Genomic DNA, 23,242 nt, shown 5'->3' with positions numbered 1-23,242 from the left:
ACCCAATAGAAAATCTTTGGAGGGAGCTGAAAGTCCGTATTGCCCAGCGACAGCCCCGAAACCTGAAGGATCTGGAGAAGGTATGGAGGAGTGTGCCAAAATCCCTGCTGCAGTGTGTGCAAACCTGGTCAAGACCTACAGGAAACGTATGATCTCTGTAATTGCAAACAAAGGTTTCTGTACCAAATATTAAGTTCTGCTTTTCTGATGTATCAAATACTTATGTCATGCAATAAAATGCAAATTAATTACTTAAAAATCATACAATGTGATTTTCTGGATTTTTGTTTTAGATTCCGTCTCTCACAGTTGAAGTGTACCTATGATAAAAAATTACAGACCTCTACATGCTTTGTAAGTAGGAAAACCTGCAAAATCGGCAGTGTATCAAATACTTGTTCTCCCCACTGTAGCTCAGTATTTGAATTATTTATTTCATACAGTAATTTTTGCTAATCTTAATCAATAATGTCGGACCCCACTGTATATGGGTCTTTCTATATAAATACATTTCTAAATGGTTTGATATACATTTAAATATGATTTTCTTTCAGCTCCACATGTGTACTTACAGGAATAAAAGTCTAGATAGGCACAATGAGACCATAACTCAACCTAGCAACAACAAAACATAAAAATAAATAATTTCACGTGAAACATGGACAATGCATCTTTCTTCATCATGCCTAGTAGCCAGGTCTGTTTGTGCTTTAGTCAACTATTGTATCATTTATAGCCATGCTAAACATTCCTATTAACAGCATTTCATTTTATATAATAATATAAATAATAATAAAATACTTTGGTTTCTGTCAAACTCAATGACAATAATAAACAAATATAAAATCATTATAATCAGTAAACTCTTCAAGCATTGTGGATGTGTTTTTTTTTTTTTTTTGTCATTTAGCAGACACTCTTATCCAGAGCGACTTACAGGAGCAATTAGGGTTAAGTGCCTTGCTTAAGGGCACATCGACAGATTTTTCACCTAGTCGGCTCGGGGATTAGAACCAGCGACCTTTCGGTTACTGGCACAACGCTCTTACCCACTAAGCTACCTGCCGCCCATCTGACCACAACACTTTCACCCACTGTATGTGTGTGTGTGGCGGTTCTGCCGGGTTGTTCTGCAGAGTTATTCGAGGAAGGCTCCACACCACTCTCTCACTTGAGTATCTTACCTAGTTATTTTCAGATTATCACATTTTTGCTATTTTTTGTAGCTTTGGTATTTGATCCCCTGCTGAATTTGTACGTTTGCCCACTGACAAAGACATGATCAGTCTATAATTTTTATGGTAGGTTTATTTGAACAGTGAGAGACAGAATAACAACAACAAAAATCCAGAAAAACGCATGTCAAAAAGTTATAAATCGATTTGCATTTTAATGAGGGAAATAAGTATTTGACCCCTCTGCAAAACATGACTTAGTACTTGGTGGCAAAACCCTTGTTGGCAATCACAGAGGTCAGACGTTTCTTGTAGTTGGCCACCAGGTTTGCACACATCTCAGGAGGGATTTTGTCCCACTCCTCTTTGCAGATCTTCTCCAAGTCATTAAGGTTTCGAGGCTGACGTTTGGCAACTCGAACCTTCAGCTCCCTCCACAGATTTTCTATGGGATTAAGGTCTGGAGACTAGCTAGGCCACTCCAGGACCTTAATGTGCTTCTTCTTGAGCCACTCCTTTGTTGCCTTGGCCGTTTGTTTTGGGTCATTGTCATGCTGGAATACTCGTCCACGACCCATTTTCAAAGCCCTGGCTAAGGGAAGGAGGTTCTCACCCAAGATTTGACGGTACATGGCCCCGTCCATCGTCCCTTTCATGCGGTGAAGTTGTCGATTTTGGTCTCATCTGACCACAACACTTTCACCCAGTTCTCCTCTGAATCATTCAGATGTTCATTGGAAAACTTCAGACGGGCTTTCTTGAGCAGGGGGACCTTGCGGGCGCTGCAGGATTTCAGTCCTTCACGGCGTAGTGTGTTACCAATTGTTTTCTTGGTGACTATGGTCCCAGCTGCCTTGAGATTATTGACAAGATCCTCCCGTGTAGTTCTGGGCTGATTCCTCACCGTTCTCATGATCATTGCAACTCCACGAAGTGAGATCTTGCATGGAGCCCCAGGCCGAGGGAGATTGACATTATTTTGTGTTTCATTTGCGAATAATCGCACCAACTGTTGTCACCTTCTCACCAAGCTGCTTGGCGATGGTCTTGTAGCCCATTCCAGCCTTGTGTAGGTCTACAATCTTGTCCCTGACATCCTTGGAGAGCTCTTTGGTCTTGGCCATGGTGGAGAGTTTGGAATCTGATTGATTGCTTCTGTGGACAGGTGTCTTTTATACAGGTAACAAGCTGAGATTAGGAGCACTCCCTTTAAGAGTGTGCTCCTAATCTCAGCTCGTTACCTGTATAAAAGACACCTGGGAGCCAGAAATCTTTCTGATTGAGAGGAGGTCAAATACTTATTTCCCTCATTAAAATGCAAATAAATTTATAACATTTTTGACATGCATTTTTCTGGATTTTTTTGTTGTTATTCTGTCTCTCATTGTTCAAATAACCCTACCATTTAAAATTATAGACTGATCATTTCTTTGTCAGTGGGCAAACTTACAAAATCAGCAGGGGATCAAATACTTTCTTCCCTCACTGTACCTTTTCGCTCCTTTCCCTGTAGGCTTCACAGAGACTCCCCACCACTTGGTTGCAACCCTTCTAATTTAGTGTACCCTGCGCGCACAACTCATGTGGAATTCCGGGTCTCTGGCAGCGTTAGGAACTGCCGATCTGCGGTCAAGAATGCAGAGTTTATCTCAGCCTAAGATGCCCTTCAGTCCCTTGACTTTTTGGCCCTGACAGAGACATGGATCACCCCAGAGAACACTGCTACTGCAGCTGCTCTTTCTTCATCTGCCTTCTTTTTCTCTCATAATCCAAGAACATCTGGTCGTCACACTGGTGTAACAGGTCTACTCATTTCTCCCAAGTGGAGATTTTCTCTCTTCTCTCTCTCACCTGTCCATCTCCTCATTTGAATTCCATGCTGTCACTGTCACTTGTCCACTCAAGCTTAACATTATTGTCATCTATCGCCCACCAGGTGCCCTTGGAGAGTTCCTCAATGAGCTTGACACCTTGATAAGCTCATTTCCTGATGATGGCTCACCGCTCTTTGTACTTGGCGACTTCAACCCTCCCGACGTCTGCCTTCGATTCATTTCTTTCCAACTCTCTCTTTCCCCTCCTTGACTCTTTTGACCTCTTCCTTTCCCAATCCCCTCCAACTCACAAGGCAGTCAATACGCTTGACCTCATCTTTGCCTCTCACTGCAACCCCCCTCCAGGTCTCTGATCACTACTTTCACTTCCCTCATCAACTCATCCCTGACCACTGGCTGCGTCCCCTCTGACTTCAAAATGGCCCGAGTCGCTCCCCTCCTCAAGAAACCACCACTGGACTCATCTGACGTCAAAAACGATGGACCTGTATCCCTTCTTTCTTTTCTTTCCAAAACACTTGAGTGTGCTTTCTCTGATCAACTTTCTTGTTATCTCTCTCAGAACGAACTTCTTGACCCTAACCAGTTAGGCTTCAAGACGGCTCACTCAACCGAGACTGCTGTGCTCTGCATCGTCTCAGGCTCTGCACACTCTTGGATTGCATCCTACCTGGCAGGCCGCTCCAACCAGGTGACGTGGAGAGGATCTATGTCTGCACTGCACCATGTACTCTCACTACTGGTGTCCCCCAGGGCTCGGTTCTAGGCCCTCTCCTCTTCCCTCTATACACCAAGTAATTCGGCTCCATCATCCTCACATGGTCTCTCCTATCGTTGCTATGCGGATAACACGCAACTACTTTTCTCCTTCCCCCTTCTGACACCCAGATGGCGACACGCATCTCTGCGTGCCTGGCAGATATCTCAACTTGGATGTCGGCCCTCCACCTCAAGCTCAACCTTGACAAGACAGAGCTACTCTTCCTGCCGGGGAAGGCCTGCCCGCTCAAAGACCTCTCCATCACGGTTGACAACTCCACAGTGTCGCCCTCCCAGAGTGCAAAGAACCTTGGCGTGACCCTGGACAACATCCTGTCGTTCTCTGCAAACATTAAAGCAGTGACTTGCTCCTGCAGGAGTGAGGATGTGACGAATCAAGGAAATGCTATTTAGATTGTTCCAAGAAGAGAGGAAGCAAGTATTTGACAGCTATTACCATTTTTTGACCGTGCTAGACTGACTGACTGAGCTACCATAATACCCATGGCCTGTCCAGAAACAATCCCTAGTCCCTACTGCCCAGAGTCTAGACACTTGTGGAGATCTGAGTGGGATTGATGGATGGTGACATGGTGAGAGCTCCACCTTACCCTCTGGTAGGCTCAGTGGAATTTTGGCAGTATTGCTTACACCTGTCCAATCCTCACAGATCTCCACAAGTGGGTAGGGGTTAGGGGGTTGTTTCTGGACAGGACCGCACAACTCTTCAGGTGTGTGGTTGACCTACAGCATGACACTTGAGGCATTGGTTGTATGTTTCATTCCATTGCTATTAAGTAATACTGCAAAGAATGTGACAAAGCAATTCACTGTTTTGTCCTGAATACAAAGTGTTATGTTTGGGGCAAATCCAATACAACACATTACTGAGTACCAAGCATAGTGGTGGCTGCATCATGTTATGGGTATGCTTGTAATTGTTAAAGACTGGGCAGTTTTTCAGGATTAAAAAAAGAATGAAGCTAAGCACAGGCAAAATCCTAGTCAAACCTTGTTCAGTCTGCTTTCCACCAGACACTGGGAGATGAATTTACCTTTCAGCAGGACAATAACCTAAAACACAAGGACAACTCTACACAGGAGTATACAGTAAATGTTCCTGAGTGGCCAAGTTACAGTTTTGACTTAAAAATCTACTTGAAAATATATGGCAAGACCTGAAAATTGTTGTCTAGCAATGATCAACAACCAATTTGACAGAGCTTGAAGAATTTTGAAAATGTTGCACAATCTAGGTGTGTAAAGCTCTTAAGAGACTTACCCAGAAAGACTCATAGCTGTAATTGCTGCCAAAGGGGCTTCTACAAGGTGTTGACTCAGGGACGTGAATACTTATGTAAATTAGATATTTCTGTATTTAATTGTCAATACATTTGCTAACATTTCTAAAACCATGTTTTCACTTTGTCAGTATGGGGTATTGGTGAGAGAAAAAAAAAATGATTTAATCCATTTTGAATTTGTGCTGTAACACAACAAAATGTGGAATAAGTCAAGGGGTATGAACACTTTATGAAGGCACTGTATACAGTAAACCCAAATACACTCAAATACACCTTAAAGGTAGACTCAGCGAAATTACGTTGCCACGAGCAGCCCCGCAGATATTGAGATGAGCGAGATGCAAGACTTCAGTCACACACAGTATCTGCGCATGTGGACGGGTTCGCTTCACACTGTTACAGTGTGGTAGCCAGGTCACCAAAACTGTGGAGAAGTTAAGCCTCGCGCTTCAACACTCTTTATTGTTGTGGAAATTGACCCACTATGCTGTTTTACTTTCTGCATCTACATCATTTTGCTGAGTCTACCTTTAATATACTTACTAACTACTGACCCCTCAATGCATTAACTCACTACTAACTCCTCAGGCACAACTACACCCATACACAATATACTCATTAACAAATCCTCAGGAGCATTTGTCTCTGTACAGCTTCTCAATGTAGTCAGTGATCGATTTTTTTGTAAATGTTTAACATCTCTCTCTCTCCCACTCCCCCCTCCCTCCCTCTCTCCTCCAGAAGGTGACCTGGCTATCCCGGAGACGTCTGACAACAGTAAGAAGCTGATGGTGAGGACGCGCAGCAAGAGAAAGTTCCTCTTCAAGGTTCCCGAGGAAGAGAGACTTCAGCAGAGGAGGTAACCTTTTTTTACGATTTATCTTTAATTGACTTTTAGACTGTTCAGCAGTAAAGTACAGAGAGGAGACAGAAAGTAGGGGCATAGACAAGGGAGGCGGAGTCGGGGCTTGAACCACAGTCGCAAGGGGGTTATTTGTGGTCCGGAGTCGAGAGCGCTACCGCTCGACCAGACTCCAGCATCAGAGGAGGTAACATTACTCTGTTCACTTATCACTATTATCCCTTTCATACTAAGACGTTTTTCTGGCAACTATCATACCGCCAAGGTTCGATGTTAGCTAGCTAGCTAACATTACGCTATAACTAGCAATGCAAATGGCTCTGAGATATGAATAATATTACTACACAGATCATACACGTAACGTTAGCAGTACGCTTTAACTTGAAATGAAAACGACTTTCTGACAAAATAAGAAATGTATAATATCTGAAAAATGTAGCTAGCTATACTATCTTACCCGTATACATGGATGGACACTTCTCCCTCTCTGTCACGGATGCCATGGTTGCCCTTAGTTTGAAGATGTAATCCGGAGTCAAACGCCGCAATCAAACACCAGATTTTTCTCCATCTCCTTAGGTATCATACTCTAATTCCACCGGGCATTACATTGATTTCAAAACTCGGTCCCTCTAGAAAGTGAAGAGTAACACTTTTGTAGTTCTACTACGAGATATCTTTCAATAAAAGCCGCATTAGAAAGGATTACCTACACATACTGACCAGCTCATGTTATAGACAGAAGTGTGCTACATGGCAGACCAATCCGAACTCATCTCTCGGCATGTCCAGCAACCCATTATCTCAGCCAATACGTTGAAATGGCGCCCCTGTGAAGTAGTGACGCGCGACAAGCGCCTATTTCCTGAAATAAATCACATATCTGAAAGTTATTGCCGGTATCAAAGCCGAAACCTTTATTTCCGCCAACGACCTAGTAATAATTTCGGTAAAGTTCTGCCTGCGGGGCCTCCCGAGTGGCGCAGCAGTCTAAGGCACTGCATCGCAGTGCTAGAGGCGTCACTACAGATCCGGGTTCAATCCCGGGCTGTTTCGCAACCGGCCGCGACTGGGAGACCCATGAGGCAGCGTACAATTGGCCCAGCATTGTCCGGGTTAGGTGAGGGTTTGGCCGGCGGGAATGTCCTTGTCCCATCGCACTCTAGCGACTCCTGCAGGGTGCATGCACGCCGACTTCGGTCGCCAGCAGTATGGTGTTTCCTCCGACACATTGGTCAATTATTTGAGTCAATTGGAGGTGTACCTGTGGATGTATTTCAAGGCCTACCTTCAAACTCAGTGCCTCTTTGCTTGACATCATGGGAAAATCAAAAGAAATCAGCTAAGACCTCAGAAAAAAAATGGTAGACCTCCACAAGTCTGGTTCATCCTTGGGAGCAATTTTCAAATGCCTGAAGGTACCAGGTTCATCTGTACAAACAATAGTACGCAAGTATAAACACCATGGGACCACGTAGCCATCATACCGCTCAGGAAGGAGACGCATTCTGTCTCCTAGAGATGAACGTACTTTGGTGCGGAAAGTGCAAATCAATCCAAGAACAACAGCAAAGGACCTTGTGAATATGCTGGAGGAAACAGGTACAAAAGTATCTATATCCACAGTAAAATGAGTCCTATATTGACATAACCTGAAAGGCCGCTCAACAAGGAAGAAGCCACTGCTCCAAAACCGCCATAGAAAAGCCAGGCTACGGTTTGCAACTGCACATGGGGACAAAGATCGTACTTTTTGGAGAAATGTCCTCAGGTCTGATGAAACAAAAATAGAACTGTTTGGCCATAATGACCATCATTATGTTTGGAGGAAAAAGGGGGGCACTTGCAAGCCGAAGAACACCATCCCAACCGTGAAGCACGGGGGTGGCAGCATCATGCTGTGGGGGTGCTTTGCTGCAGGACGGACTGGTGCACTTCACAAAATAGATGGCATCATGAGGAAGGAAAATTATGTGGATATATTGAAGCAACATCTCAAGACATCAGTCAGGAAGTTAAAGCTTGGTCGCAAATGGGTCTTCCAAATGGAAAATTACCCCAAGCATACTTTCAAAGTTGTGGCAAAATGGCTTAAGGACAACAAAGTTAAGGTATTGGAGTGGCCATCACAAAGCCCTGACCTCAATCCTAAAGAAATTATATGGGCAGAACTGAAAAAGCGTGTGCGAGCAAGGACACCTACAAACCTGACTCAGTTACACCAGCTCTGTCAGGAGGAATGGGCCAAAATTCACCCAACTTATTGTGGGAAGCTTGTGGAAGGCTACCCGAAACATTTGACCCAAGTTAAACAATTTTAAGCAAATGCTACCAAATACTAATTGAGTGTATGTAAACTTCTGACCCACTGGGAATGTGATGAAATAAATAAAAGCTGAAATAAATCCTTCTCTCTACTATTATTCTGACATTTCACATTCTTAAAATAAAGTGGTGATCCTAACTGACCTAAAACTGCAATTTTTACTAGGATTAAATGTCAGGAATTGTGAAAAACTGAGTTGAAATGTATTTGGCTAAGGTGTATGTAAACTTCCGACTTCAATTGTACAGTTTAAAAAATATATATTTAATACATTTTGAATTCAGGCTGTAACACAACAAAATGCGGAATAAGCCAAGGGGCATGAATACTTTTTGAAGTTATACTTTCGGAAATTATTCAGACCCCTTGACTTTTTCCACATTTTGTTAAGTTATAGCCTTACTCTAAAATGTATTAAATAAATAAACATCCTCAGCAATCTACATACAATACCCCATAATGACAAAGCGAAAACAGTTTTTTTTTGTTTATAAAATCTGAAAAAAATTACCTTACGTACATAAGTATTCAGACCCTTTGCTATGAGACTCGAAATTGAGCTCAGGTGCATCCTGTTTCCATTGATCATCCTTGAGATGTATCTACAACTTGATTGGAGTTCACATGTGGTAAATTCAATTTATTGGACATTATTTGGAAAGGCAAACACCTGTCTATATAAGGTCCCACAGTTGACAGTGCATGTCAGAGCAAAAACCAAGCCATGAGGTGTCTGCAGCATTGAAGGTCCCCAAGAACAGAGTGGCCTCCATCATTCTTAAATGGAATACGTTTGGAACCACCAAGACTCTTCCTAGAGCTGGCTGCCCGGCCAAACTGAGCAATCGGGGGAGAAGAGCCTTGGTCAGGAAGGTGACCCGATGACAGAGCTCTAGAGTTCCTCTGTGGAGATGGGAGAATCTTCCAGAAGGACAACCTTCTCTGCAGCACTCCACCAATCAGGCCTTCATGGTAGAGTGGCCAGACGGAAATAAAAGGCAAATGACAGCCTGCTTGGAGTTTGCCAAAAGGCACCTAAAGACTCTCAGACCATGAGAAACAAGATTCTCTGGTCTGATGAAACCAATATTTAATTATTTGGCCTGAATGCCAAGCGTCACGTTTGGAGGAAACCTGGTACCATCTCTACGGTGAAGCATGGTGGTGGCAGAATCATGCTGTGGGGATGTTTTTCAGCGGCAGGGACTGGGAGACAAGTCAGGATCGAGGCAAAGATGAACGGAGCAAATTAGAGAGAGGTCCTTGATGAAAACCTGTTCCAGAGCTCTTAGGACCTCAGACTAGGGTGAAGGTTCACCTTCCAACAGGACAACAATCCTAAGCACACAGCCAAGACACTGCAGCAGTGGCTTCGGGACAAGTCTATTAATGTCCTTGAGTGGCCCAGCAAGAGCCCGAACTTAAACCTGATCGAACATCTCTGGAGAGACCTGAAAATAGCTGTGCAGCAACGCTCCCCATCCAACCTGACAGAGCTTGAGAGGATCTGCAGAGAAGAATGGGAGAGCTTGTAGCGTCATACCCAAGAAGAGTTGAGGCTGTTATCGCTGCCAAAGGTGCTTCAACAAAGTACTGAGTAAAGGGTCTGAATACTTATGTAAATGTCATATTTCTAAAAACCAGTTTTTGCTTTGTCATTATGGGGCATTGTGTGTAGATTGATGAGGAATATAATTTTAAAAAATACATTTTAGAATAAGGCTGTAACCTAACAAAATGTGGAAAAAGTCAAGGGGTCTGAATACTTTCTGAAGACACTGTATGCCAGGGACTGTTTAGGGTTAAGGCATGGTTGGCCAGAGGTTTGGTTCAGGGTTAGAGCATGGTTAGCCAACCTTTGTCCGAGCGGGAGCGGCTCTCCTCCAAGTCCTTCATCATGCTCTCCAGCTGCTCTGCCATCTCCCTGCTCCTGGACTCGGAATCCTTCACTTTGCTGTGTGAGAGATTGAAAGAGAGTGTGTGTGTCATGGGGAGAGAGAGAGAGAGGGAGAGAGAGTGAGAACTAAGTGCTTACATAATTAAAAAGAAACTACACCTTCACATAGATCAGCGTGTAGCTAGCTAGCTACCTTACACTAGCTAGCTACCTTGCACTAGCTCTTTCACGTTTGACCCTTGAGAAGATACATGTGTCTCCACATCCCTTGAAAGGTCAAATGCCTGGACCCAACTGTGTGGGGTGGTGACTGTGGATGCTTGTGTGTAGGTGTATGTACAGTTGAAGTCGGAAGTTTACATACACCATACACCTTTTATTTCTTTCATCACATTCCCAGTGGGTCAGAAGTTTACATACACTCAATTAGTATTTGGTAGCATTGCCTTTAAATTGTTTAACTTGGGTCAAACGTTTCGGGTAGCCTTCCACAAGCTTCCCACAATAAGTTGGGTGAATTTTGGCCCATTCCTCCTGACAGAGCTGGTGTAACTGAGTCAGGTTTGTAGGCCTCCTTGCTCGCACACGCTTTTTCAGTTCTGCCCACAAATTTTCTATAGGATTGAGGTCAGGGCTTTGTGATGGCCACTCCAATACCTTGACTTTGTGTCCTTAAGCCATTTTGCCACAACTTTGGAAGTATGCTTGGGGTCATTGTCCATTTGGGAGACCCATTTGTGACCAAGCTTTAACTTCCTGACTGATGTCTTGAGATGTTGCTTCAATATATCCACATAATTTTCCTTCCACATGATGCCATCTATTTTGTGAAGTGCACCAGTCTCTCCTGCAGCAAAGCACCCCCACAGCATGATGCTGCCACCCCCGTGCTTCACGGTTGGGATGGTGTTCTTCGGCTTGTAAACGCCCGCCTTTTTCTTCCAAACATAACGATGGTCATTATGGCCAAACAGTTCTATTTTTGTTTCATCAGACCAGAGGACCTTTCTCCAAACCGTAGTCTGGCTTTTTTATGGCAGTTTTGGAGCAGTGGCTTCTTCCTTGCTGAGCGGCCTTTCAGGTTATGTCAATATAGGACTCGTTCTACTGTGGATATAGATACTTTTGTACTGGTTTCCTCCAGCATCTTCACACCAAAGTACGTTCATCTCTAGGAGACAGAACGCGTCTCCTTCCTGAGCGGTAAGATGGCTGCGTGGTCCCATGGTGTTTATACTTGCGTACTATTATTTGTACAGATTAACGTGGTACCTTCAAGCGTTATTTTCTGAGGGCTTATTTCTTTTGATTTTCCCATGATGTCAAGCAAAGAGGCACTGAGTTTGAAGGTAGACCTTGAAATAAATCCACAGGTACACCTCCAATTGACTCAAATTATGTCCATTAGCCTATCAGAAGCTTCTAAAGCCATGACATCATTTTCTGGAATTTTCCAAGCTGTTTAAAGGCACAGTCAACTTAGTGTATGTAAACTTCGGACCCACTGGAATTGTGAAACAGTGAATTATAAGTGAAATAATCTGTCTGTAAACAATTGTTGGAAAATGTACTTGTCATGCACAAAGTAGATGTCCTAACCGACTTGCCAAAACTATAGTTGGTTAACAAGAAATTTGTGGAGTGGTTGAAAAACGAGTTTTAATGACTCTAACCTAAGTTTATGTAAACTTCCGACTGTAGCAACTCCAAAAGCCCGCTGAGGTTGTGAAATATGAACGAGACTCACATGCTTTTGAAAATAGAATTGCTATTATTTTTTATCGGTATCATGATGAAGGTAAGACCCTACGCCTGCTCCCTAACAAAGTGGAGTGAGGGTAGGAAAGAGCATGGGCCTTGGGCTCTGTTTCAAAAAATAACTTTTTTATATGCCAACGGTCCCACATGTTCCCTGACACAAGTTGTGTGGGAAAAATATTTATTTTATTTTATTCTGTTATATTCCATTATATTCTTAGTATAAAATACACTACATGGCCAAACGTATGTGGACAACTCTTCAAATTTGTGGATTTGGCTATTTCATAAAATCGAGCACACAGCCATGCAAACTCCATAGACAAACATTGGCAGTAAAATTGCCCGTACTGAAGAGCTCACTGACTTTCAACGTGGCACCGTCATAGGATGCCACCTTTCCAACAAGTCAGTTCGTCAAATTTCTGCCCTGCTTGAGCTGCCCTGGTCAACTGGAAGTGCTGTGAAGTGGAAAAGTCTAGGAGCAACAACGGCTCAGCCGCGAAGTGGTAGTTCACACAAGATCACAGAACGGGACCGCTGACGCGAGTAGCGTGTAAAAATCACCTGTCCTCGGTTGCTACACTCACTACCGAGTTCCAAACTGCCTCTAGAGGCTACGTCAACACAATAACTGTTCGTCGGGAGCTTCATGAAATGGGTTTCCATGGCCGAGCAGCCATACACAAGCCTAAGATCACCATGCGCAATGCCAAGCATTGGCTGGAGTGGTGTAAAGCTCGCCGCCATTGGACTCTGGAGCAGTGGAAACACGTTCTCTTGAGTGATAAATCACGCTTCACCATCTGGCAGGCCGACGGATGAATCTGGGTTTGGCGGATGCCAGGAGAACGCTACCATCCCAAATGCTTAGTGCCAACTGTAAAGTCAGGTGGAGGAGGAATAATGGTCTGGGGCTGTTTTTCATGGTCTTAACGCTACAGCATATAATTACATTCTAGACTATTCTGTGCTTCCAACTTTGTGGCAACAGTTTGGGGAAGGCCTTTTCCTGTTTCAGCATGACACGAAGCGAGGGCCGTACAGAAATGGTTTGTCGAGATCGGTGATCTCGATGGGGTTGAGCCCTGACCTCAACCCCATCGAACACCTTTGGGATTAATTGGAACGCCGACTGCGAACCAGGCCTAATCGGCTAACATCCGTGCCCGACCTCACTAATGCTCTTGTGGCTTAATGGAAGCAAGTCCCCAGAAGCAATGTTCCAACATCTAGTGTGAAGCCTTCCCAGAAGAGTGGAGGCTGTTATACAGCAAAGGGGGAACTCCATATTAATGCCCATGATTTTGGAATGAGATATTCGACGAGCAGGTGTCCACATACATTTGGTCATGTAGTGTATCTTAATTGGCGTAAGGTCAAAATCGAAGTAAGCATACGCCGATTAGTGTATATGTGCTTTCACTGATCGGTTAAGTGTGTCTTGTCTGTTTTAATGAACAAAATAAAAAACTATTGACATAGGTCTAATTAAACAAAGAATATGCTATTCTTTTGAAAATACATTTTATTAGTCGTATGTTTCTTAGGACCTGTCTAAACAAATCAATAATGGATTTATTTTTGATGGTATATATTCTCAATGGATTTATTAAAATAGACACCCACCCACATCTGCACACCACTACTACCACTCATCCCCGGCATGCCCACGGGAGGTATAAAAGGTGTATGCAGGCAAGAATCTGGTAAAAATGTTAAGGGGGTCATATACAGTAAGGGGGTCATATAAACATTGCCCTTTTTTTTACAGGCAAAATACCGTAAATCCTATGTGAATGCATTATATGACTATACGTCTAACTTCCGACCATCATTACTTAAGTCAGTCTGTATACCCCCATTGTAGTACACTCAACCCCGTACAACTATTCACAATAATACACACTGACCATCTGTGTTGTGTTGACAGAGAGATGCTGAGGGACCCAGAGCTGAGGTCCAAGATGATCTCCAACCCAATCAACTTCAACCACGTGGCACACATGGGCCCCGGCGACGGAATGCAGGTCCTCATGGATCTGCCTCTGGTAAGGGCCGCAACTGATCACCTGTCAACACAGCTTGAGACAAAATGTCTGCCTCATACTGTATTTATAACTCAGGAACCAAAATGGCCTCACAACTAGGGCTGTTGCGGTGACCATATATATTACTGCCACACCGGCAGTCACGAGTCATGAAGGGAGTCAAATTCCACATTACCGTTTTGTCACGGTAATTAGGCTTCTCCAAGCGCTGATGCTGCTGATGGTCATTAGTAGCCTACCAAACTTGCTAACTGCCTGGTACTCCGGACTCTATTGTCCCTGTAATCACTAACATCAATGCAAATGTATTTGAAAATCTAATCTAACACTTAATGAGAGCCCATGAGCTCATGTTGCGCAACATTTCTATAGGCTATGCAATTGCGGGAGAAAACAGAGTGATGGCCACTATTAAAAAGAGGAGGATACCATCAGCTTTCTATAGGCTAGGCCTACTATATTTATTTCTCAACTTTCCTAATATTAAGCACATTGCTTATATTTACAACAGAAGGATAGCCTACCTGGCTGGCATGAAAATAAACCACGGGGAAAAGCGTCCTCCATTTGCTATTTAAGTTCATAGATGACGTATTTTTTCCCGCTGCCCCTGTTTTGATACAGGTGCATGATAATGGTCCATTCTAAATCAAAACAAAGGTCACACATATTATTTAGTATATGTAAAGACGAGATTAAATCAAGAATAGTCTGATGGGTGACAATATTTGTCTATCACTTGTGAATTATATATTGTCACTTGTGAATGATGCCCAGCATAAGAAACAATGCCTTTTTTTTTGCGACTTCGAATCATAGTCACACACCTCATGTAGCCTAGCCCATAGGCCTATATGTTTTAATAAGGTTTGTATCACACCTAATGTGGCCAAATAACTTCTTAAAATTAAGCACATTAATCCGCTTTACAAGGGGTGTAGAGCCTAACTGGCATATATAAGCAGCACGTGAGTTTCAAGTTTGGGGAAGATCATTTTCACCATAAAAATACACCTTTATAATAAAAGCATTACATGCATAATTGCATTTGCGGTCACTTTTGATAATGGTGTTTTCTGCTAATGGAAAATGTGAGCTTATAGCCTACTACCATGTGCGCATTGCTGCGCTTATAATGTGAAGAAATAGCCTAATAGTTTATCAACATTTTAAGCTAAACTTTCTGTTGCGTCAGCCACATTGCATAAAAAAGGTTTTTTGATGCTAGTGGTTGTATTAATTTGGGATCTATCGCATCCCACAACTGTCCCAGACTATGTTTGGAATATTTATTTATCGCACAGAATAGAATAGGTCAACTTTTGTACTATGGGGGATGGTAGATTGACATAGGCTAGTGGTTTTGCTGTTCGTTAGGCCTACTCATCTTGTTGGCTGACGGAAAGTAAATATGGACGGTTCTTCCAATATCTCCATTATGCACCTCGAAATTGGATAAGGACGCGCGCAGTTGCGTCCCCGATGTGTCTGTCTTAACTTGTAGCCTGTGAGAAGGAATGTATTAAAAATCTAAACATATAGCCCAACGTTTGTAGAACAACGAAAGTTACATGAATAACTCTAAATGAAGCATATAGGAGTACCTATTTCTTTGCTAACCGCTCAACACAGAATAGCCGCATGTGCGCACTCCCTCAAATCATTTGGAGAAAATATTTAAATTTTATTCAGCTTTGTTCAATTGTATTCTTCATACTGTAAAATAATATAAAATAATGCCATGGAATTATAAGCAAATCTTGGCTGATAAATGAACTAGTGTAGCCCACAGCCATTTGGCATAGCCACATCAGGACCTAACTTAAGGACAACTCAGAGTATGCTATTCATTTCTTCTGAAATAGACTACATTTTCTTCATATCGTGCAACTTTAGACCTGTCTAAAATAAATAATGGATTTATTGTGAAGGTGTAGGCTATATTACATGGAATGTGGAAGCCAGGAGATGCTAAATGTGTTTATGTTAATTAACGGTCAATTACCGTGAGACCGACAGTTATTTGGTTGACAATCACCAGCTGACGGAATTTTGTGACCGCCACAGCCCTACTCCCAACCCCCTGATAAGCTTACTGATATTGCAGCAGCCAATGTGGCTGTGATAACGTTACTGCAGGTGACAAAATGCCGCTCCTTAAAACGTAACAAAACAGGAGCCATAATAGCTGTTTTCTAACGATCACAAGACACTACTGGAGCCAAAATGGTGTCACCCAGCATTTTCTGACACCAGCAGCTCCCACTCCTAACTCCACAGAATAGCACTGCTATACTACCTTCTAGATGTCACCCTTCTCTTACTTTCCACCACCTCTGCCCATCTTCCTACTCCTCCTTTTCGAGAATGACCCTATAGTCCACGCCCTCTTTCACTTTCTCCCTCCCTCTTCACTCTCTATTTCTCTCTGTGTCCTCTTTGTTTCCTTTGTTTCCTCCCTCTGCCCCCCGCCCCCCACCCGGCCCGGCAGCAGAGCGAGAGCACCGCCACCACCCCCTCCCCTTCATCGTCCCGCCACCATGCCCTGATCTCCCCACCGAGCAACTTTGAGCACGTCTATCACATGAGCCCTGTGTCGGCCGACCACTACCTGCAGAAAGAACCTGCCTCCTCCTCCGCCACCTCCTCCTCGCTGCAGCACTGCAGCCTGCCCCAGCTCTCCTCCTCCTCTCCCTCCACCTCCTCCCTAGGAAGGGTAGGCCTAACCTGACGCTTCCCACCCCTCCTCCCTCCTCCTTTTACCACCACCACCTCTTTTGCGCAATTACAAATCGACACCCTATGCCAGTGTTACTGGTAGTCAAATACGAGCCTGGAGTTCTGGAGTACTGCTGGTTTTCATTTTCTCTCTCTGGTTGTTAATTGATTGATTCATGTTATTTTTTAATTGGACAGAGTTACCTGGTGTCCCAAGCCTGAATCAGTCCCTAATTAGAGGGAAATGATACAACTGGCTATACTTCTACCCTCATGGCCTAAATTTGTGAAAAGGACCCCTATGCACTTGTGTGAATCTGAGAGGATTGGATAAGTGTAAGCAATATGATTAAATTGATCATACCTATCTAACCCGTTACTCGTCGATCTCCACAAGTGAATAGGGAGTTGGTACGAGGGGTCGACTTGGGATCGGGCTTATTTCCAGCGTTCCCGCCCCCCTCTCTCTCACCCCTTTGCACTCTACCTTCTTCTCATTCCTTCCTTTCTCGCTGTTCTTTTTTCCATTTGCTCGAGTGCAGTGAGTTTTTCGGAAGCTGGGGTCGTTTTATTTCGGCTGACGTCATATGAGTCTGTTTTTCTGTACTGGCTGCAGTGTGGTTATGCTTTGTGTGATCTCTGCATATTTGTCATGTTAAAAAAAACGGCAACATGCTTGATAAGCTTACCTCAGGGTTCAATGGAGAGAAAGCGTTGGAGAAAAAAGGTTAATTTCATTAGTAGACGGCCACCAAAAGTCAAGTAGACACTTCTCTATGGATATTTCCCCCCATTGAATTTTGTGAAAACATACCAGGGTACGTGTGACTTGTTTCAGTCAAACGAGGGACTTGCTGTGCATTTGGAGTTTATTTATCACAAAGTGTGTGTGTGTATGAGCCTGTACAAGGCTGTTGGTTTCATGTGTGAGCGTCCATGTAAATGTCTTGACATTGTCCACTCATGTACATGGGTCATGTTCATTAGGCACCCAACGGAATTAAAGTCAATGAAACAGGGAAGGACCAAACTGGGGCTTGTCCAATAAGAAACTCATAAAAAAAATTACAAAGTTTTCCGTTGTGTGTCCTAATGAGCATAAACCTGTTCACTCATATAGTAAGGTCCTTCTGTACACACGGCTGTGTATGTCATTGTCTTACTGTCTTGTCTCTTTGTGTGTCTGTGTGTCTTGGCGACTGCGTGGCGGTACAGAGTGTGATGCATTCTTCTCAGGACGACCCGACCAAGGATAAGCCCCGCCCACTATCCAGTATCTCCCGGCAACAGAGGAGCAAGACCCACATCACCCGCACGGCCTCTGGTGAGAGGACCCCAAGCACACGCACGCACACACACACACACACCTTCCACATGTGAACACTGGTTACAACACATAATGCTTACATTTCAACACACACGCACTAGTAAATCCATTCTCTCTCTCTGTCATTGACGCTAATGCGCTGTGTCTCTGTGTGTGTGTGTGTCTCTGTGTGTGTGTCATAAAGGAGGTGCAGACTTTGGAGGAGCAGGATCGTCTCGGAACATCTCCGACCCAGACGGGGACTTTGAGAGAGAGGTAAAGACCCCAGACACAGCACACACACACTGACTATACACACACATTAAATCACTCACACGTTTACTCAATCTATGCCCCTCTCTTTTCCCTGTCCATCTCCCCCTCTATCCCTCTCTCCCACATTCTCTGTTAAATTCAATTAAACTATCTTCCTGGGTATGATAACACATTATCTTACAATGCCAAGGCAAACATTAATCATTAATATTTCAATTTGTATTGTTAAAGGCTATTGAGCCAAAATTGACATAAATATTGTCCAGAAATTACCTAATTTGATAGGAAAGGGATACACCTCTCTACACTGATGAGCAAAAGCATATAATAATGTCTGCCTAAAGCTAAGGATGTGTGTGGTTTCATGAGAAAAGACATTGATTCATATTTTTATTTTATGTATATGAACCAGCCAACAGTTGAGCCAAACAATTAGCAACTTAAAGGGATAGTTACAAAATGCCACATTGTTTTCCTTACCCTGCAAGCAGTCTATGGACAAGGTACTGTATGACAGCAATCCATGCTTTGGTTTAGTTTCCCTGGCACTGAGCACTGTTACGTGCACACAATAATACGATTATTGTGGATAGTCAGATTAATATAATAGTTTGTTTAAAATGTTTACATGCTTTGCAAGAAGAGCAATTTCCCAAATAATCCTGTTTACATGGACACATCTGAAATATTAAGGACCCCCCCGGATGGATGTCCTTTGGATGGTGTATAATTCTTGATACACACGGGAAACTGTTGAGCGTGAAAAACCCAGCAGCGTTGCAGTTCTTGACACAAATCACCTACTACCATACCCCGTTCAAAGGCACATCTTTTGTTTTGACCATTCACCCTCTGAATGGCACACATACACAATCCATGTCTCAATTGTCTCAAGGCTTAAAAACCCTTCTTTAACCAATCTCCTCCCCTTCATCTACACTGATTGGAAGTGGATTTAACAAGTGACATCAATATGCGGGATCATAGCTTTCACCTGTATTCACCTGGTCAGTCTATGTCATGGAAAGAGCAGGTGTCCTTAATGTTTTGTACACTCGGTGTATAACGTTTGTATGTGAAAACTATTTCTAAGATGCATACTTTCAGTTTTTCCAAACGATCACATAAGTGGGAGGCTTGCGCTACCGGTGCTGGTACATGTGCAGATCAAATACACCAATTTAAGGTACACTACATGACCTGTGGATGTAAACACCTGTATGTGGACACCTGCTGGTCGAACATCTCATTCCTAAATCCTGGGCATTAATATGGAGTTGGTCCCCCCTTTGCTACTATAACAGCCTAGACTCTTCTGGGAAGGCTTTCCACTAGATGTTGGAACATTGATGTAGATGTTGGAACATTGCTGCGGGGACTTGCTTCCATTCAGCCACAAGCGCATTAGTGAGGTCGGGCACTGATGTTGGGCGATTAGGCCTGGTTCGCAGTCGGCGTTCCAATTCATCCCAAAAGTGTTTGATGGGGTTGAGGTCAGGGCTCTGTGCAGGCCACCAATCTCGACAAAGCATTTCTGTATGAACCTCACTTTGTGCACAGGGGTATTGTCTTGCTGAAACAGGAAAGGGTCTTCTCCAAACTGTTGCCACAAATTTGGAAGCACAGAATCATCTAGAATGTCATGTATGCTGTAGCTTTAAGATTTCCTAAGGAGCCTATCCCGAATCATGAAAAACAGCCCCAGACCTTTATTCCTCCTCCACCAACCTTAAAGTTGGCACTTTGCATTCGGGCAGGTAGCGTTCTCCTGGCATCCACCAAACCCAGATTCGTCCGTCGGACTGCCAGATGGTGAAGCGTGATTCATCACTCCAGAGAACGTGTTTCCACTGCTCTAGAGTTTACACCACTACAGCTGACGCTTAGCATTGCACATGGTGATCTTAGGCTTGTGTGCGGCTGCTTGGCCATGGAAACCCATTTCATGAAGCTCCCGACGAACAGTTATTGTGCTGACGTTGTTTCCAGAGGCAGTTTGGAACTCGGTAGTGAGTGTTGCCACCGAGGACAGACGATTTTTACTCACTACACGCTTCAGCACTCGGCGGTCCCGTTCTGTGAGCTTGTGTGGCCTACCACTTCGCGGCTGAGCCGTTGTTGCCCCTAGACGTTTCCAATTCACAATAAAAGCACTTAGTTGACCGGGGCAGCTCTAGCAGGGAAGAGATTTGACAAACTGACTTGTTGGAAAGGTGGCATCCTATGACTGAGCCACGTTAAAAGTCACTGAGCTCTTCAGTAAGGCCATTGTGATGCCAATGTTGTCTATGGAGATTGCATGGCTGTGTGCTCGATTGTATACACCTGTCAGCAATGGGTGTGGCTGAAATAGCCAAATCCACACATTTGAAAGGGTGTCCACATACCTTTTGTGTATATATAGTGTAAGCAGTGTAGGTTTTTACATTACTATTTCCGTGCTCGGCCTACTGCCATAATCAGTTTAATATTTAATTATGAGTGTGCATGTAAACATACTCACTGTTTTCACATGCTAACGGTTTTGCATTTGTGGCACAAATCCCATTCAAGTCATGGGACCAATATTAGCATTCTGTGCACATCATGTCCAAATCATCCGAAAGTATGTAAAATTGATTGTTAAGCTCAACAAAGACTTGTAGACGTGATGTGCGAAAAATGCTAATATCTGTCCCATGACTTGAATGGGATTTTGCCCACAAATGCCAGGGAAACTAAACCAAAGCATGGATTGCTGTCATACCTTGTCCATAGACTGCTTACAGGGTAAGAAAACCAATATGTAATTTGGGTGAACTATCCCTTTATACTGCATCTTTAACATAAACACACTCTGTCTTCCCTCAGCCGGACTCTGACTCCACCAAGCACTCCACCCCCTCCAACAGCTCCAACCCCAGCAGCCCCCCCAGCCCCAACTCCCCCCACCGCAGCCAGCTAACACTGGACGGTCTGGAGCACACCCTGGATGGCTGAGGACCCCACCACCAGACACACACACACCCCATACACCTTACACACACACACACACACACACATAATATGTGCTACATTCGACATAGAACTTGTGTATCGCTGCAAAAGTGCCAAGAACAGACTGTCCCCCCCCCACCCTGATTCTTGATGAACGTTTATCGTTTTGGTTCCCCCCATTCCTACTTGTCTTCCTTCCTCTTTTCTTTTTCACTTTGTTTAGGGAGGGTGCCACCAGGTACACCCCACAGCACTACTATCAATCCTGTGTGGACGCCTCTCCCCAACACACACACACACACCTCTCCAGTTCCATGTTGGAGGAGCCACCCATCACTCCCCCCCCACCCCCTTCCCTTACCCAGAACCCCCCTCTCCACCTCACTTCCTGATGGGACTAGAGTGTGGTGATGTCACAGGGCTCCACCCCCTCAACATCCCCCTCTTCTTCCTCCCTCTAGTCTGGCTGCTTTCAGACCTGTCATGCGCTTGGCTTTTTTGCTCCCCCCCAAAAAAAAAGAGACTGGGGAGGGACTTGATGAATTATTGTGCGGAGGCAGGATTGGACAAACTGCCACCAGTGACTGGCGCCCCCCTCCTGAGGGGCATGTGGTATTTTTAGCTAACAGTAAAAAAAAAAAAAAAAAAGAAACGTTGAACAGCGCAGTAGATTTGTTTTTGTTTATTTGTTCTTAATTTCAGGCCGTTCATTTTTCCAATGAGTTTAAGGAATATTATTACTTAGTTTAAGTTACTGATACATAGATGCGATGAGCTGAATTAAAAACCAAGATCACTGTCGACAGGACACTCACAGAAGAAAAGCATTAATGATGAACTATCCTAATTATAGGTATATGTTTGTGTTTCTAAACAAACATTTTAGGGGAAAAAAAGAAAAGAGGGAAGGATTACTTTTTGTTTTTAAAGTGTATATAGTATGGGGTACACAAAACAGAACAGTGAGAGAAAGGGCAGCCTTCTTCAAGGACCATGAACCCCTCCCACATATCCCAGCCCCTGCCATACTGGCATTGTAACCCCTACTGAGCTGTTCCCGGACCAGTGGCAACCAATTTGAGAGCAGTACCTACCCAGGGGACGAGCTGCCACTCAACAGACTGCAGGGGTTTTACTATTAAGCTAAACCAGTGGGCATCTTTTACAGCAATTACACATCTTCCGCCAGCCTTTGTAACATGCATTGTTTTTAACTTAGACCTTTTGCCATGAAAGGTATATTTGGCAAAACCAATGCGCCATAGCCACAGAATCATGAGACTGAGACTTGGTGGGAATCTGAACAGTGAAAAGGACCACATAACTCATAGGATTATTAATAAGACTTCTTCACAAGTTGCTGCTTTTGTATGCTATGTTTAAATAAATAAGTATATGTGTGAAGACCCGCTCACCATAGAGAGAGAACCTCCTGGACAAGGCCCTTGCATTTTTAACCGTTCAATCATGAGAGTGAGAAGCATTAGCGGAGCTGTAGTCATAGCGCCGTACCGCCACAAGGGGGCATGTGAATAGTGGTTCCTCCTCAACTGTGGGACGTTTCATTGTACAGAAAGAAGCGTGAGATACTGTACAGGCGTGTGTGGCATATCCAGTTTAATCACTAGTGTGCCTTCAGTGCCATTTTCTTTTTTGTCTTGCAGCACCACATTCAGATCAATTCCTGAAGTGAATTTAACTCTGCAGGCCATCGGTGAGAGGGGGGTTTTCAGAAACACTGTATTAAACTTGCACATGTTTTAATCCAAGGAAAATCCTCTTTGATTTTGTGTAAGTGATCTTTCTCGTTCTTTTTATTCTCCCCCTTCCTGGACTGTTCAGCTCTCTGAAAATATGACTTTTTTTCTCTTTGAAATACTACTGCTTTTCTTTCTCATAAATCACCTGTTGAAATCTTTGTAATTATTGAATTGTTTGCAACAAACATTTGAACAGACAATAAAATAGTATCTGTTGTGCTTCGCTTGTCTCCATGTGC

The 23,242-nt window shown here is 43.7% G+C and overlaps 1 protein-coding gene across 3 annotated transcripts in view; it reads left to right on the top strand.

The window, feature by feature from the left end:
• Positions 1–21,382, top strand: part of LOC121549139 (serine/threonine-protein kinase MRCK beta-like) — a 184,721-nt gene extending 163,339 nt beyond the window's left edge. For 2 of the 3 annotated variants that reach the window (XM_045210288.1, XM_041861002.2), the window contains 5 exons: positions 5,815–5,932; positions 13,850–13,967; positions 17,901–18,009; positions 18,197–18,267; positions 21,118–21,382. In XM_045210288.1, coding sequence (XP_045066223.1) covers positions 5,815–5,932; positions 13,850–13,967; positions 17,901–18,009; positions 18,197–18,267; positions 21,118–21,246 — 545 coding nt within the window. In that variant the 3' untranslated portion in view covers positions 21,247–21,382. Of the gene's footprint in view, positions 1–5,814; positions 5,933–13,849; positions 13,968–16,458; positions 16,834–17,900; positions 18,010–18,196; positions 18,268–21,117 lie in introns of those variants that run through there. The other variant, XM_045210289.1, reaches the window with a different exon arrangement.
• Positions 21,383–23,242: the final 1,860 nt, after the last annotated feature.

The sequence above is a fragment of the Coregonus clupeaformis genome, chromosome 33 (assembly GCF_020615455.1).
Source record: "Coregonus clupeaformis isolate EN_2021a chromosome 33, ASM2061545v1, whole genome shotgun sequence".
Classification (NCBI taxonomy): domain Eukaryota; kingdom Metazoa; phylum Chordata; class Actinopteri; order Salmoniformes; family Salmonidae; genus Coregonus; species Coregonus clupeaformis.
The sequence above is the reverse complement of the archived record's forward strand: the minus strand, read 5'-3'. Positions and strand labels throughout refer to the sequence as shown.